This window comes from Anomaloglossus baeobatrachus, chromosome 10 (assembly GCF_048569485.1).
Source record: "Anomaloglossus baeobatrachus isolate aAnoBae1 chromosome 10, aAnoBae1.hap1, whole genome shotgun sequence".
NCBI lineage: Eukaryota > Metazoa > Chordata > Amphibia > Anura > Aromobatidae > Anomaloglossus > Anomaloglossus baeobatrachus.
In genome coordinates, this window is record NC_134362.1 from 70,400,145 (window position 1) to 70,418,641 (window position 18,497).

The window sequence follows — 18,497 nt, forward strand, 5'->3', positions numbered from 1 at the left end:
CCATTTGATGCAGATGTGTCCAGAACCTTACATGGTGGCTCTAAATGGGCACTATAGTGGGCACTTCGTAGATGGATATTGCTGGACAGTTCTTGTAAAAACAATCACTTTTACAATTTACTGTGTATTAAATTTTGCAACTCTTCTTGAGATATTAACATGTTTGTTTTGTTTACAATTTGTTGCCAAGGAGACCGACCATCGCTTCTGTCTAAGTTATAAGCACTGCTCTGAAGCTGGCTGGGATTTGGAGGTAACAGCGCAAAAAAACAAAGTGCTTACTGGCTCAATAGAAAAGACCTTGTAAGCACTGCACATGTTTTGTTTTGTAGCAGAGGTGTTCGGTTGCCAAGGCAATGAGCTGTAAACAAAAGTGCTAATATCTCAAGAACAGCTTTAAATTTTAAAAAGCAGTAACTTGCAAAAGTGCTTGTAGTTACTAATAGTATCTGACAATGTCAATGTATGAAGATGGGGATACCCCTTTAAGCAGGCACTAGGCAGACATTGGAGTATGTCTCCATACTGTACAGCCATAATCTGCCCACACATGCACTTGTGAGGATTATACATATCTCTGTGCTCCATAAGAGGCCGCCAGTCTCACGATACATGCATATCACGATACACAGGGCACTACACGTGCAGAACTCTCCCGGTGTCAGCAGAGGCGCCATTGTCCGTGCACATAAAGTTATTGCAGGTTCTCCGCCGCTCCTGGTTTGCGCCTGCGCAGTATGACTTGTCATGTGACCGTGTGTCAGACGACGCAGGCATAACAGGAAGTGTCCGAGGGAGACGCGGAGAGGAGTGGAGACAGCAGCCGCCCGAGAGCCATGGCGACCAGTGTCAGCACCCAGCGGGGACCGGTAAGGCGGCAGCTGCGGGAAAACTACATGTCCCAGCATGCTTTTCATTACAGCCAGTGGTGCGTATGCTGGGATTTGTAGTTCTTTATTTCCTGTAGGAAAGGTGACTCATGATGTAGTAAGGAGTTTCTGGTGACTGCTCGTCTGTCAATGCCTGGGCGGGGGGCTCTGTCCCCGGTGGTTTCCATTCCCTCCTGTCAGTGCTCTGCCCCCGGTGGTCTCCATTCATCTTCATTGGTGCTCTGTTCCTCCCCATCGGTGCCCTGTGCTGGGAGGCCCTGTTCCTCCGCGTAGGTGGTGCCCTGCCCCCTAGGGGGATGGGGGGGTTCCTCCCTGTCGGTGGTTCCTCCTGCCCCCGAGAGGGGGGGGGGGGGGAGTGGGCCGTACCTCCCCGTCCGTGGTGCCCTGCCCATATAAGTGCCAGAGTCTGACAGTGGCATCTGAATGGTTACATTGGAGCTCTGCATCGGTGACTGCTGATGGCCACAGCTGAAGCCGCTATACCCCACACATTACTGGGGGGTTATGTATTTCTGGTCTTCTTGGGCTCAGTTCACATTGGTTTTTGTGATCCATTTGTAATGAAGCCAGGAGTTAAAAAATGATGAGAAAAAAAACAAAAACTGGATACCAAACTGAAGCCATCGTTTGTTTTATGGACCTGTCAAACTAGGTGCACTCAGCCAGGGTGTAGTGGATCCTAATTTATGGATTCCCCAAAATGTCTGCCCCTCTTTACACTGTGTGTAGTTGCAAATATTCCCTACAGGAAAAAAATAGCATGGAAGCCTCTGCGTCTCTGACATCTCAGTGCCCTCAGGGTGGTGCCTGTGTGGGTCCTAGAACTTGGGGACCCCCTTATGTATCTTTAACAATCCCCAAGTAATTGTGAACCATGATATTCATTACCTTGCATTCTAATAGGCAGTGAATCCCCTAACCTACTGTGGAGCCCCAAGATCTTATACTTTGCAGTGTAAAATTAAAGGACACACACACACACACACACACACACACACACACACACACACACACACACACTCTAAAGGGAATCTGTCACCAGGTTTTTGCTCCCCCATCTGAGAGCAGCATAATGTAGAGACAGAGACCCTGATTCCAGCGATGTGTCGCTTACTCAGCTGTTTTCTGTCATTTTGATAAAATCAATGTCTTCTCTGCTGCAGAGTTAGCAGTTATACAGAACTCATGAATATGTTGGACTGCCCGCTGCATGCTAAAGGTACCGTCACACATAACGAGATCGCTGCTGAGTCACGGTTTCTGTGACGCAGTAGCGATCCCGTTAGCGATCTTGTTATGTGTGACACTTACCAGCGATCAGGCCCCTGCTGTGAGGTTGCCGGTCGTTGTTGAATGGTCCAGGTCATTTTCTTCAAAGGCGATGTCCTGCTGGGTAGGACACATCGCTGTGTTTGACGCTGTGTGACAGTCACAGTGACTGCTGAGATCGTTATACAGGTCGCTACTGCGACCTGTATTGTTCCTGCATCGCTGGTAAGATCTGACTGTGTGACATCTCACCAGTGACCTCCCAGCGACTTACCTGCGATCCCTATCAGGTCGCATCGTTTTCGGGATCGCTGGTAAGTCGTTGTGTGTGTGACTGGGCCTTAAAAGTAGTCCTGTAATGATAAAATCACTGATTGAGCAGTAGATTATCAAAACTACATTAGGCAGCCCAGTAAGTGATACATCGCTGGAATCAAGATCTCTGCCCCTACGTTATGCTGTTCTCAGATTAGGTGTAAAAAAAACAGGTGATAATTCTCTTTAAGGCCGCTAAAGTAAACTGTTGTCTGGTACGACCAACCTTCTGATGTGTATGGAAACCTCCTGATTCCTCAGATGTCAGGGGTGACCGGAGGGATCAGAAATGGAATTTAAGTGTTCAGTTCTTTTAAGGAGATAAGTGAGCGCCGGAGGTGTCTGATAGCCGCTTTCTTTCTCTGCTGCATTTAAACAGCCAAATCTAGTATGCGGCGTATGGAGCATCATGGAGAATGGCCCAACTGCAGAACAAGCAGTCAGCCAACAGCTAGCGTAGATGGATGGACCCGCTCATATCCGGGACTGTATGTGTGGGTTTTTTTGTGGTGGTGAGCGTGCTTCTCCTGTGATTGCCTAACAGACTTCACATGACAAGTATTTCCTCTCTCATTATATATTGGCTGGTGTAAAGATTGTAAGACTCGGATCCTCCAGCAATCCTAATACAAAAGGCGTCTTCCGGCAGTGTCTAGGCCACGGATTCTCAAAACTGCTAAACCCAGTCACCCCCCTACTCAAATATATCATGGGAAAGTGCATCCAAGGCTGTGGTCACACACTGAGCATGTGCACACGTTGAGTATTTGGTGAGTTTTCTTTCTCAGTATTTGTAAGATAAAACTAGGAGGGGGTAAAATGTGCAGAAGCGGTGCCCGTGTTTCTATAAGGCCAGAGTCACACTTTTGAGTGCCTTGCATAATCACCTGATATGGCCTGATGCTCTCCGGACAGGAGCCTCTCAGCTGCATAGAGATACATGCAGCCGACCCGCTCCTGTCAGAGTGCGGCCGTGCCAGGTGATTCCAATGTGAGATTCGCCGAGTCACTCGCAAGTGTAACTCCAGCCTTATACTTTACCTCTGATTGGTCCATATCTGATTTTGGCTACAAATAGTAAGGTAATAAATCTCACCAAATATTCAATGTGGCCCATATTTTTGGATTTTGGACATTATGCACCTCTAGTAGTGAGGACCATGATTAGCATTTTCCCATGCAAATAAAACCCTTTATTAGAAGAAAAAAAAAATGCATACTACACAAACTCCTCCCATCCTCCAACACCCATATATATTCTGAAAGCACAATGTCATAATTCCACTTTTTACACCAAACACCTTTATGCAGTTTAAGGTCAGAGTATGATTAGTGATGGGCGAGCACTACCATGCTCAGGTCTCGTAACTAGTCATCGGATGCTCAGATGGGTGCAGCTCAAGTGCCCGAGTATAATGGAAGTCAATGGGGAACTCAAGCATTTTTCTGGCAACCCTTCTGGAAAACTTCCTTTATACTTGGGGACTTGAGTTGCATCCATCTGAGCATTAATGAGTACCGGGCACCTGAACATGGCAGCGCTCAGTCACTACTAATTATATTTCATTAAAAATACCTAGAATTTTTGGCTACCAAACAGTCTACACATTATTACAAATTATTTTTAGAAAATGTCTGTATGTTCCATAAATCATTATTAAACCAGCAGTGGACAGACCAAAATCTGGTGAAAAGATGGAAAAGCGGGCACACTGGGGCAGAATGCCATTTCTCTTTGAAGCTTTGTTTCATTCATCAGAAATGTATTGGACGTCTCCTCTGCTAATAACAGTGCCATGATTACAGCATATAATAAGAAGGGACGCTAAAGATGTGATCAGTATATGCTCACTAAAGATCAGGACAGGGACAGTGCAAGGTGTATGACCTATGGTGCGTGCTTGGAGCGCAGATCGGGGTCTTGTTATAAAGCTGATCTATGGCCTTTAATAGCGAGGCCTTATTGCAGATCTCATTTGCTATGGTACTTAAAGCATTTTTATAGATGAGTTACCCCGTCCATGGGTTTTAGGGGATATATTGATTGCTGTGGGTCAGATCACCAGGCCACACAGCGATCCCAAGATGGCAGCACTCTGCAGTCCCATGAATGGCGCGGAGCTGCGTCTCTCGACTGCTGTTCTCTTCATTTTCTGGGACTACCAGGAATGCTGTAGTGCTGCGCTCTTCTTTCTCCGGAAGTCCCATAGACATTGAAGCAAAAGGTGGAGCATCTGCACCCACGCTCCATTAATGAGGGGGCTGCATTGCCCCGTTCTTGGGGTTCCAGTGTCTCCACCTCAGGATCACTGGACATGGATGGGGAATAACTTGTTTATAACCTTTAAGTGCTTCCTTGCCAATACATGAAATGTCCTTGTTATGGAAGTGGTTAATGAAGCAGTACCACCCGGCTTATACCCTTCAGTTGCTTGTATTTCTGGGTGTATAATCTAAAGAAAAGAGAACCTGTACACCTGAAGGAAAATCTAGGCATGGAATAAGAGAACTGGCTGTACGTGTACAAGTGCATCCATTTCTTTCTGTAAATTCCATTGAAATCTATGCAGAGGACCGCGCTCACCTTTCCTTACACTCCAGCCCGGATGTGGCCCTGACAGACCGGAGTGTCCTGTGGATGAACCCAGCTCAGTGTGGAAGTGTCTGGCAGCCGATTCTTCACCTCTCTGATTATTGATCTGTAAGAAGAGAGGAATCTGACATTGCAGAATTGCCTTTCAGAAGAGATGACCATGCCACATGACGCTACGTACAGAGGTGCGGAGTGCCCATGGCTCTGTAAGATGGAACCATAGAGGGTCTGCTGCATCGGGGGGGTCTATGCATTGCCAAAACCATGCTATGAATAAGCTCTGCTTGAATAGATTGGGGAAGAGTCTTGTAAGGCTGGATGCACAGATCAGTTAAAGTAATTTTCCATTTTTTTTTCCTCATCCCTTGGAAGGGATGTTAGTAACAGAAACAAAAGAAGATATACGGTAGTTACCCCTGAAATCTGCTCTCCACTCCAGCGCTGCTGCACAAACTGTCTCCACGAGGATGGAAAAGATGACGTAATGACCACTGCAGTCAATCACTGACCCTGTGTTCTATGCTTAAAGGGTCAGCATAGAATGACTCCTCAAACCAAGCACATGTGCTCAGTGCATCATGGCATGGCCAGACATTTATGTGCACCTTCTCACCTACTTGTTTTTCTTTTATCTCTACCTTGAAATTTTTGGCTTCATAGAGGCAGAGAAGGGCAGAGATGACTTTCCCCGTCTATCAGGTGGAAGGTGCACATGATTAGCCCCGCCCTGATGCACAGAGCACCTGTGCTTGATTTGTACAGTCATTCTGTGCTGACAGTCCCTTTAAATGGTCATGTGACTGGTGGACGTGGTCTTTTTCTGGTTAGATGGAGGGCAGTTTCTGGGTGTAGGCATGACCACTGTGTTTCATTTAGCATTATCCTTCAAACGGGTGATTTTTAAAAAGATCAGAAGACCCCTTTTAACATTTTAGTCAAACTTACTACTGCTTGCCCAGGCTGGCTTAATAGGTCGCACCAGTCGGGGGCCCCCATCGATATGTTAGAGGTTGGATGCTTGCGTTTTGTCTTTGAATTTTAATTTTTTTTTTTTTACCTTGTACTGAAATAATGTGAATTTCATAAAAAATTAGAAATCAAAATGGGTTTAATTTTGGGTTAAGGATTGAAGCCTAATGGCTGAGGACTGAAGGGGCTGTGGTGTCTGGGGAGGGGTCTTGTCGCTTCATCATTACGTTTTCAGCATTGATTTTTCCTATGCACTTTATTTGGGAGGGAACTTTGCCTAAAGAGCTATTCTGGGAAGAGACAATTACTGTATAGATGCAGCAGAGCCGAAACACACAAGCGGCACGCATCTTGGAGCAGCTTTTACTTGTTTTTCCTGTGTGGCCAAGCACCGCATCACAATTTATGGTAATATTCACCTGGTTTTATGAGACTCTGCTGTCTAACGTGTGTGTGTGTGTGTGTGTGTGTGTGTGTGTGTGTGTGTGTGTGTGTGTGTGTGTGTGTGTGTGTTGTCAGTTTCCCTCAGCTGCAACTTTATGGACAAAACGTAATTCCAACTGCTCATACTCTCCTTCCATGGGTCTAGAGAAGCCTCTCCACTGCTGTTCCGGTCTGTCTACAGGCTGCGGCGGTGTCATCATGACTACAGCACACGTGACCATTGCAGTCAGTCACCACAGGTTCTGCACCACCACTTTGCCTCTGCTGATCTTCGGAACTCAGCATTGGAGAAGGGGTGGGGCAAGACCTCTCCGGAGCTCGGCATTGGAGAAGGGGTCGGGCAAGACCTCTGCGGAGCTCGGCATTGGAGAAGGGGTCGGGCAAGACCTCTGCGGAGCTCGGCATTGGAGAAGGGGTGGGGCAAGACCTCTGCGGAGCTCGGCATTGGAGAAGGGGTGGGGCAAGACCTCTGCGGAGCTTGGCATTGGAGAAGGGGTCGGGCAAGACCTCTCCGGAGCTCGGCATTGGAGAAGGGGTCGGGCAAGACCTCTCCGGAGCTCGGCATTGGAGAAGGGGTCGGGCAAGACCTCTCCGGAGCTCGGCATTGGAGAAGGGGTGGGGCAAGACCTCTGCGGAGCTCGGCATTGGAGAAGGGGTGGGGGCAAGACCTGGGCTGATGTCTTGATCATGTGACTAATGGGCGGAGCTGAGCAGAGAAGTGCTGGTGAAGAACCTGTGGTGTAACCAATTACAATGCTGGGGGCAAGACTAAGTTCAAAAAAGAATCATGCCTGAACTTGAGTGATAGTGACTGATCCCAGCAAAATCCCCGCCCCTATGACTGAAACCTAAGGTCTGTACTGCATTCACCAAAACATATAAAGGCTTTTTTAAACTAAATACATGGAATTATTCATTTTTGTAAACCATGTTAGGCCTCTTTCACATGACTGTGTTTCCGGTACGTGTGGTGTCTGTTTCCACACGTACCAGAGATGTTGACACAGTCATTAAATTCAATGAATTTGGTCACACATCCGTGTTTTCACATGGTCCGTATGTCTGTCTGCTCCACACAGCGACATGTCTGTTTCTGGCAAGCAGCACGGATGTCATATGGACCGCACACTAATGTGATCCGTGTCATATCTGTGTTACCCGTAACGAAGGACAACCAAGTCATTGAAAAAAGAGGATTTTTATACTTGCCTGTCTCTGGCGCTGCTGTTTCCGGATCCTGCTCATTATGCCTCCATGAATATTCACTGCACTCACCGCTGACCCGGAAGTAACAGCAGCGCTGGAGAAAGGTAATATACCAGCTCGTGCTATCCAATGTCAGACGGACATTACATGAGGACACACACACACACACGATGGCCTTAGTGATGCACATTGCATCATTTAAAACACATTAGAGGCAGTTTAATATAAAAATTAAACAACTTAAAGGGAACCTGTCCTGTTTTGTTTTTTTTTTTTTTTTTTTTTTTTTTTTTTTTGTTTCTTCTTTGTTTTTTTAAGTTCCTAAACTACTCTTACTTGGCTAATTTAAAATACCATGACTATCTTTTTATCATATGTTATTTAGGCTATGTTTGCACAGTGCGTTTTTGCTGTGGTTTTTTTTTTTTTTTTTTACTGTTTTCTAATTGGGTTTTATGCAAATACATACATACCTATAAGAAGCTGCATTTTATGGTACCAGCAAAAGCGATGAGACTCCAGAAATGTCATGCACAGATTTTTTTTTTACCTGACTTTAATGGAAAACTGCTGCGCTTTTTCAAAAAGCAGCGTGTCAATTTCTTCAGTGTTTTTTTTTTTTTCATTATTGAAAGCAGAGTGCAAAAACAGTTGTGCGCTTTTTTTTTTTTTTGCTGTTTTTTTTTACCGCAAAAACGGATCCAGTGCAAATGCGTTTTCATTTCAATGCATTTGCAATGGACTCGCGTCAACATGCGTTCACCTGCGTTTGCGTTAGTTATAGTGAGGATCCAGCGAGTTGCAGTTTTTTTTTACTTTTTTCAAAAACTCTACTTGTAGCGTTTTTGAGCTGCGTCCAAATACTGCAAATTGCTGGATCCTGACTATACTGCACACAAACGCATGTGAACGCTGGCATGCTGATAGACAGGATCCTGCTTGCTCTACTGAGCATGCCCAGAAACCAGCCTCGGGTGATCAGTGTCTCTCTCTATCTCTCTATCGTTTTGCATGCGTTTTTCTTTGTAAAAACAGGATCCACTTTTACAGCAAAAAAAAGTTCATGACGTATGTTAAAAAAAAAAAAAAACACATAGTGTGAAAGCAGCCTAAGCCTATTCAAGTGGATGGTGACATAATTAGTGTTTGTCACCCACAGATTCAGGGGGCATGATCTACCGTAATTTAGAGAACTGTAAAGCACACAATTGGAAGTGGCAGACCATTACACCTCACCCCTGGGCACGTATAGTCATACATCCAGCCGGCTGGTGCCAGATCCCTGGTTGTGCAGAATGGAAAAATTAAGGAACTGAACGGCGCTGATCCCGGCACCTATACATGGAGGAAGATGTAATTTCCATTTGGTAGTATTTTGAGGAAGGGTGCCTATTCACTTCCAAGACTAAACAATCACTAATCTCGGAGAGACCAGCCAGAGAAAACACTGTCGGCAGCCAGCAAAGGCGCTCAACACAGTGAAATCCTAGGTGCATTGCTCCCAGGGCAAGGTACCACTCCTTGGGTAGGTCCTTCCTGGAGGGATATCTGGCCATTTTCCGTGTCGAGACAACTAACAGAGGCTCCACGGACCTTTTTTGATTTGCATTCACTTCCAAGGGCTGTCAAATGTTTAGCAAACTATTACTCCTTCCGATTTCCCCTGTACACATGCACACTCTCCAAAGTGGAGCTTGTAGGTGTTTTCTATGTGTAAATGGGACTAATGGTTACAGCAAGGCTTCTTTATTATCTCCAATGGAAACAAAGGGTTGGACATGCCATCCAGTATGCCGAATCCTTTCCTCGACATCGGAGGCACACTTTATTAGTGGAGGATGTCATTTACTGCATGTTGCAAAACCGTGCGGTCACATGGTTAACTCCTTGCAGATCACACAAGCTGTTTTCTGAGCTGTCGGATACACTGTTTATTTTTCCTTGGCACAGAGTGGCCAAATCTTGGGAAAATGATAGAAAGAACACTTAATGGCCCTTTCTTTATTAAGTGTATTTATTGCCCTGAGAACGGCAGCAACAAGTCAGCGCAGGACAAAGCCGCAATCCAGAAAGTCGCTGCCTCACAGCAGGGTCAGTGCAGTCCATTGTAAAGCCGTCACACAGCGTTTATCCTAGCCCTAAAAGAGCCGCCAATTTCGTGGCCGTGCCGCATAAAATGATCGTGTCAAAATGTACCCGAAACCTTTTTCTATTTCCAGCAGCAAAAAAAAAAAAATGCCTGCCATCTAAACACAGGAGCAGAAAACTAGTTTTCATTAATGTGCTGGAGATGGAGGAACATAACTCGGAGACCTCTTGTCGGACTCCTGAATCATTTTGTTCCTATTACGCTGGGTACAGAGAAGGGAAAGTGCCACTTAGTAATAGAGAAATTTAGAAAAGGCCGTAATGATGTTCTGATATGCACAAATTATGTGCCAGTGCAGGGCCGGGGTCGGGGCATGACAGGGCCTGGTGCTCCGTAATTCTTTGTGACCGCACATCGGGCCTTGCTGACTGCATAAATAACTTTAAACTGGTAATGGGGCCAATCTGCTTAGTAAACTGGTCAATTTTGGTGCAAAAACCACCAAAGGGTCATATGCATATCACTATAGAGCCTAAAGGTGGCTTTACACGCTGCGACATCGCTAATGCAAACTCGTTGGGGTCACGGAATTGGTGACGCACATCCGTCCGCATTAGCAATGCCGTTGCGTGTGACACCGATGAGCGATTTTTGCATCGTTGCAAAAACGTGCAAAATCGCTCATCGGTGACATGGGGGTCCATTCCCAAATATCGTTACTGCAGCAGTAACGAGGTTGTTCCTCGTTCCTGCAGCAGCACACATCGCTCCGTGTGACACCGCAGGAACGAGGAACCTCTCCTTACCTGCCTCCCGGCCGCTATGCGGAAGGAAGGAGGTGGGCGGCATGTTACGTCCCGCTCAGCTCCTCCCCTCCGCTGCTATTGGGCGGCCGCTCAGTGACGTCGCTGTGACGCCGCACGGACTGCCCCCTTAGAAAGTAGGCGGTTCACCGGTCACAGCGACGTCACCGGGCAGGTAAGTATGTGTGACGGGTCTGGGCGATGTTGTGCGGCACGGGCAGCGATTTGCCCGTGTCGCACAACAGATGGGGGCGGGTACCCACGCTAGCGATATCGGTACCGATATCGCAGCGTGTAAAGCCCGCTTTAGTCGGGTCCGAATATTGCCCTGTAAATATAGGCCTACAATAACGTGCCGCCCCATACAGTATTGTGTATAGGCATACAGTAATGTGCCGCTCCATACAGTATTGTGTATAGGCGTACAGTAACGTGCCACCCCATACAGTATTGTGTATAGGCGTACAGTAACGTGCAGCCCCATACAGTATTGTGTATAGGCGTACAGTAACGTGCCGCCCCATACAGTATTGTGTATAGGTGTACAGTAACGTGCCGCCCCATACAGTATTGTGTATAGGTGTACAGTAACGTGCCGCCCCATACAGTATTGTGTATAGGCGTACAGTAACGTGCCGCCCCATACAGTATTGTGTATAGGCGTACAGTAACGTGCTGCCCCATACAGTATTGTGTATAGGCGTGCAGTAACGTGCCGCCCCATACAGTATTGTGTATAGGCGTGCAGTAACGTGCTGCCCCATACAGTATTGTGTATAGGCGTGCAGTAACGTGCCGCTCCATACAGTATTGTGTATAGGCGTGCAGTAACGTGCCGCCCCATACAGTATTGTGTATAGGCGTGCAGTAACGTGCAGCCCCATACAGTATTGTGTATAAGCGTACAGTAACGTGCCGCCCCATACAGTATTGTGTATAAGCGTACAGTAACGTGCCGCCCCATACAGTATTGTGTATAGGCGTACAGTAACGTGCCGCCCCATACAGTATTGTGTATAGGCGTACAGTAACGTGCCGCCCCATACAGTATTGTGTACAGCCGTGCAGTAACGTGCAGCCCCATACAGTATTGTGTATAGGCGTGCAGTAACGTGCCGCCCCATACAGTATTGTGTATAGCCGTACAGTAACGTGCCGCTCCATACAGTATTGTGTATAGGAGTGCAGTAACGTGCCGCCCCATACAGTATTGTGTATAGGCGTACAGTAACGTGCAGCCCCATACAGTATTGTGTACAGGCGTACAGTAATGTGCCGCCCCATACAGTATTGTGTATAGCCGTACAGTAAGGTGCCGCCCCATACAGTATTGTGTATAGCCGTACAGTAACGTGCCGCCCCATACAGTATTGTGTATAGCCGTACAGTAACGTGTCGCCCCATACAGTATTGTGTATAGGCGTACAGTAACGTGCCGCCCCATACAGTATTGTGTACAGGCGTACAGTAATGTGCCGCCCCATACAGTATTGTGTACAGGCGTACAGTAATGTGCCGCCCCATACAGTATTGTGTATAGCCGTACAGTAATGTGCCGCCCCATACAGTATTGTGTACAGCCGTACAGTAACGTGCCGCCCCATACAGTATTGTGTATAGCCGTACAGTAACGTGCCGCCCCATACAGTATTCTGTATAGCTGTACAGTAACGTGCCGCCCCATACAGTATTGTGTATAGCCGTACAGTAACGTGCCGCCCCATACAGTATTGTGTAGAACCGTACAGTAACTTGCCGCTCCATACAGTATTGTGTACAGCCGTACAGTAACGTGCCGCCCCATACAGTATTGTGTATAGGAGTGCAGTAACGTGCCGCCCCATACAGTATTGTGTATAGCAGTACAGTAACGTGCCGCCCCATACAGTATTGTGTATAGGAGTACAGTAACGTGCTGCCCCATACAGTATTGTGTATAGGCGTACAGTAACGTGCCGCCCCATACAGTATTGTGTAGAACCGTACAGTAACTTGCCGCCCCATACAGTATTGTGTACAGCCGTACAGTAACGTGCCGCCCCATACAGTATTGTGTATAGCAGTACAGTAACGTGCCGCCCCATACAGTATTGTGTATAGGAGTACAGTAACGTGCAGCCCCATACAGTATTGTGTATAGGAGTGCAGTAACGTGCCGCCCCATACAGTATTGTGTATAGGAGTGCAGTAACGTGCCGCCCCATACAGTATTGTGTATAGGAGTGCAGTAACGTGCCGCCCCATACAGTATTGTGTATAGGAGTACAGTAACGTGCCGTCCCATACAGTATTGTGTAGAACCGTACAGTAACGTGCCGCCCCATACAGTATTGTGTATAGCCGTGCAGTAACGTGCCGCCCCATACAGTATTGTGTATAGCCGTACAGTAACGTGCCGCCCCATACAGTATTGTGTAGAACCGTACAGTAACTTGCCACTCCATACAGTATTGTGTAAAGCCGTGCAGTAACGTGCCGCCCCATACAGTATTGTAAATTCTCCCCATACCTTTTCTTATCAGTGCTGTGTATTTCATACTCGGGGCAGTGGCACATTTTCACAATACAAATTACATTATTAAATAGATCTTAGACCTGGAGAGGCTAGTGTGCTTACTTTGAAATTTTTGTCGGAATGGCTCGATAACCCATTGAATTGAATCTGTCACCAGGTTTTTGCTATGTAATCTGCAAGCAGCGCATAATGTAGGGGTAGAGACCCAGATTCCAGCAATGTGTCACTTGCAGGTCTCATACCTGTCATTTTGATACAATCCATTTTCCCTGCTGCACACCTAGCAGTGCTCAGAATACTGAGCCCATAGTAACCCCAGACACACCACTGATTGGCAGCTTTCTGTCACTATACAATATACACCGCTGCCAATCAGCGTTGGTTACACAGAGCTGTTCACACAGGCATGAGACAACTAGACCTCTAGTGATGATTTCCTGCTGATAAAACACAGATTTTATTGAAACTGTAATACACAGCCCAGAAAGTGACACATCGCTGGAATCAGGGTCATAGCCCCTATATCATACTCCTCTGATTCCACAGCAATAACCTCCTGACAGACTGCCTTTAAACTCCTCAGCATCCCTCCTCTTTGCTGCGGAGATCTTGTAAAGCTCAGTACAAGCTCCAGCTGTCAGTCAGCCTTGATGGGCAGAGTGTGAATGAAGTCTTGTGAACATACCGTATTTTTCGGTTTATAAGACGCTCCCAAAATTTAGAGGGGGGAAAAAGAGGTGAAGGGAAAAGTGGGGTCAGTCTTATAAATACGGTGGTGTCTTACCAGAGTTGGCCAGCAGAGGAGGCAGGGGCAGAGTGGAGTGATGCTGCGGGCGGTGCAGCTGGAGGGTGTGCCAGAAACTGGTGGCGGCTGTGCTGGGGCTGCTGCGGTGGCGGATGGATTGGGGCTGCAGGCGGTGAGGGCTTAGAAGAAATGTTGCCCGGAGCTGGTTTATGCGCAGATTTGAGTTCTCAGCTCAATGACAAGCCAAGTTCTCATCTGCGCACGCGCCACCTCTGGGTGCCATTTTTCCTTAACCCCGCTACCGAGAGCTCAATGTGCTGGAGGCGGCGCATGCACAGATGAGATCTTGAACAGAGCGCTTAATCTGCGCACGCGCTGGCTCCGGGTGCCATTATTTGAAGCCCTCACTGCCGCGGACCCGGACACAGCCGCCGCAGCATTGCCCCTGCCTCCTGCTACCCCTCTCCACCAACCCCCGGTAAGCTACAATCGGGTTTTATGGCGCACTCCTCCCTTTGCTCCCAAATTTTTTCGGAGGAAAAATGCATCTTACAACCCGAAAAATAAGGTGCTCATTCTTTAGCTCCTCTTTACATCAGGATTCATACAGCCATGGATTTTTATAGTGAGTACACCCGCCTCCTCAGCTCTGAGATAATTAATGTATGCAATTTGTTGCTTTAAATCTGCTTACACACCTACATTAAATGAATAGAAACAACAAAGGTGGGTTTTTCTTTTTTTTTTTTTGGGTCACTACATAGTAGGTTTCCGTCTTTCTGTATGGCGTCGTACCGGCCTACTTTGCATTGACCATTCTACACAGATCTTGTGACTTGCCGCTCATTTTAGTGTCATGGTGTCCATCCATAATAGAGGAAGGATGGCTATGGCGGATGCTGTATTAAACAAATAGTCGTAAATCTCTCTAGACCCCCATGGATATTAATGGTCTCTCAGGTTCTGCAGGTTTTGATAGTAAAGATACTAATGGTGTCAGAAACACTGGAAAGTAGAATGACATCTGAACGCCCGTGGCTCTGTTCACATTTGCAGTAATAGGGTCCTTTGGGCTTTTGCATTACTTTAATGGCAGGAATAGCACCTGTCAGAAATTCCAGGACCCCATGGACCCCATTAAAGTTCATCAGGACCAAAGTTGTTGTAAGGAGTCTGGGCAGACAAGCTTATTCCGAGGAGTTACCCAGCACTTGACTGTATTCTTATACCATTTATACAGATCTGGCCATGAACATTGCAACGCGTTTTGGGGATCAGATCCCTTCATCTGTGTGTATGTGGCTGCGACAGATACCCAGTGACCAATAACTGGTGAAATATTGATCCCCTAGTTTGGATTTAGGGGTCCAGCATACGCTGGTGACTGAGCGGCCCGGGAACTCTCCCTTGTGACTGCGGTGAGTGATTGCAGGTTAGACACTTTAAAGGTCTCAATAAGTGTAAAAAGCTGAACTTCAGTACCGTGTACAACCTTTGGTCAGGGTGGTGCCGTTTCTGAAAGAAGAGCCATGTTCTCTAATCCAAGATTAACCCTTTCATCTTGCATAACTCTCATGCTGACTTGCGTTCTGTAAATCTTACCTAATCATACAATTCAGTTATCACCCGCGCATAAACATTGCATTCTGGTCCAATTGAGTTGTCTTAAGATTTACCGCGCTCGTGTGGATCAGGTTTTGGGAAATGCTGCTACTGAAATCTTAAGGATAGGCCATCAATGTAAAAGTAGGCACTTCTAAAAGAGTACTTAGCAGTGACCCCTTTTGGCAGGTATCACAGCTTGTAAGCGCTTTTTGTAGCAGCCAAGAGTCTTTCAATTCTTGTTTGAGGGATTTTTATGCATTCTTCCTTGGAGAAGTCTTCCAGCTCTGTGAGATTCCTGACTCGTCTTCCAGCTCTGCTCTTCCTTGGAGAAGTCTTCCAGCTCTGTGAGGTTCCTGGGTAGTCTTGCATGCACTGCTCTTTCTTGGAGAAGTCTTCCAGCTCTGTGAGGTTCCTGGGTCGTCTTGCATGCACTGCTCTTTTGAGGTCTAGCCACAGATTTTCAATGATGTTCAAATCAGGGGACTGTGAGGGCTATTGCAAAACCTTCAGCTTGCTCCTTTTGAGGTTGTCTGTTGTAGATTTTAATGTGTTTAGTGTCATTATCCATTTGTAGAAGCCATCCTCTTTTCTCCTCTTTTCAACTTTTTTTTACAGATGGTGTTATGTTTGCATCAAGGATTTGTTGAAATTTCATTTAATCCATTCTTCCTTCTACCCGCTAAAATGTTCTCCGTGCCTTTGACTGCAACACAACCCCATAGCATGATTAATCCACCCCCATGCTTAATGGTTGGCGAGGTGTTTTTCCTGAAATTCAGTCTTTTTTTTTTTTTTTTTTTTTTTTTTTTGCTACGTCATTTGAGAGAAACATAATGTAGATGGAGAAACCCTGATTCCGGCGATGTGTCACTTATTGGGTTGCTCGCTGTTATTTTGATAAAATCACTTTTCTCAGCTGCACATCTAGCAGTTATACAGGGCTCATGAATATGCTGGACTACATGCAGGATGCCAAGTAGTCCTCTAATGATGATCTGCTGCTGACTAAACAGTGATTTTACAAAAGCTACACTACTCAAACCCGCACACGCTCCCCCATCCCCCCACAACTGCTAAGTACTGTGATCGCTGACAGGACTGGCTGCCGGGGGCACAGGTCTGAGGTGAGTGCATGTGGCTGGGAGCGGTGATCTGCTGCATGTCACCTTGGACCTCCGATCCCGGCCGGCAGCACAGTAGATGGGGGCATTGGGATACAGTAGAGCACTATGCAGCTGGCCTTAGTGACACTAGACAGGATCACTTTGTGGTCACCATCAAAATGGCACCGTACTGTGATCCTAAGCTTCATTCTCTTATCCTTTTGGAAACACCCAGATTGGGAGGGGGAGGTGACATCATACACAGGAGAGTAGATTCTGCCCACTTTACTGCAGCTGTAATGTGAGATATTTCTACACTGGGATTTCTGTAGGATTTCAGCAGCTGCTCCCCCTAGTGTTTAAGAGTGGAAAATACCAAACTTTTATTTTTTATATTTTCATCAATTTAAAAAATATTATTATTTTATAAACATAACACTAATACTATATTTCAGTTATTGAATTTTTTTTTTTTTACGACACCTTCCCTTTCAATGACATTTTGAACTGAGAAAAGAGCAACTTGAAAACCCTTTTTTGTTTTTTTTTTTTTTTAATAGCCTTCTCCGGCTTTGAGAGCCTCCACCATTTTCAGAGAGCTGGGCAGCTGCTCAAAAGAAAGGTTAGAGGAGGCTGTGTTTTTTTTTTTTTTTTGTTTGCTTTTCAAAGCTGTGAAATTTTACATCACCTGGTCTTTCCTAACAATGATAGGGAGCAAGTCCTAACTCTAATAGGCTAATTAAGGTCTGAAACCTTGGTCAAAGTTATCTGAGCACACAAATCTCCAAGGGTGCCCAAACTTTGCAGTGGCCCATTTTGCCGTTTTGTAATTTTTAAAATGGAATACAGTGGAACCTTGGTTAACGAGAACAATCCGTTCTCATAGGAAATCATTGCAATGCAGACAATTCGTTCCACAACTTGTGCAATGTCCCATCTTGGTCCCCTATTGTGCCATTAAACACACACACACACACACACACACACACACACACACACACACACACACACACACACACACACACACACACACACACACACACACACACACACACACACTGCTCACCTTACCTTCCAATTCATCGCCGGCCTCCTGGTCCTTACTGTTCACTGGTACATGATGTGTATCGGGTAACAATCGCCACCGATGCAGGAACATCCGCTCCCAGAGCGCTGACGTCAAAGGCAGGAGCCGCTTGCCTCTGATTGGTCAGAGAGCTGCCTTTGAGTAGCGGCTGACAGCGGAAGTTCCTCCCTCGTCGCGATGGTTACCCGATATACATCCTGTACCAGCGGACTGCAACAACCCGGAGGCCGGCGATGGAACGGAAGGTAAGGTGAGCATAATGTGTACCTGCCTGCCTGTTTCTGCCGACTGCAAGAGTGGGTCAGAGCGCGGTGGATGTACGGAACCGGAAGTGTGTGCGGTGAGTATTTGCTTGTACAGCTCGTAAACTGAGTTACAAATTGAGAGCAAGCTTTGCTCGTATAGCGAAATACTCGCACACCAAGTTACTCGTTAACCGAGGTTCCACTGTATATAATACGAGATGGTTTCATCTTCAACTTGCTTAGCTGTTCACAATAATAGTACTTTTGACCAGGGGTGCCCAAATATTTACACGCCACTATAGTTTTGGTTATATTGATTACAACATATAATTATTGGATTCTTCTTCCAATCAGAAGGACAAATAGATGAGGCTTCATTGTGACAAGTTTGGGGTCTTGGAAAGCTGACAGCCCACCAGCTGTGACCGTTATCGGAATATGGCTATAACAAAGAAACAGCTGAAAATACACTTTCTTAGCTGTGATAAATCTCTGCTGCTCCATGTAAAATAATAAGAATCTGTCCGCTGCAGTTCTCGTCTGGGTCGAGCTGTGCGGATGATGCACTTTTCTGTTACAAGTCCTTGAGGTGGTGTACATACAGAAAATACATCGTTCT

At 46.3% G+C, this 18,497-nt stretch overlaps 1 protein-coding gene across 1 annotated transcript in view; it reads left to right on the forward strand.

The window, feature by feature from the left end:
* Positions 1 to 763: 763 nt before the first annotated feature.
* TOLLIP (toll interacting protein) overlaps positions 764 to 18,497 on the forward strand; it is a 55,080-nt gene continuing 37,346 nt past the window's right edge. The window contains exon 1 of the mRNA XM_075327040.1: positions 764 to 869. Coding sequence (XP_075183155.1) covers positions 837 to 869 — 33 coding nt within the window. The 5' untranslated portion in view covers positions 764 to 836. The remainder of the gene's footprint in view (positions 870 to 18,497) is intronic.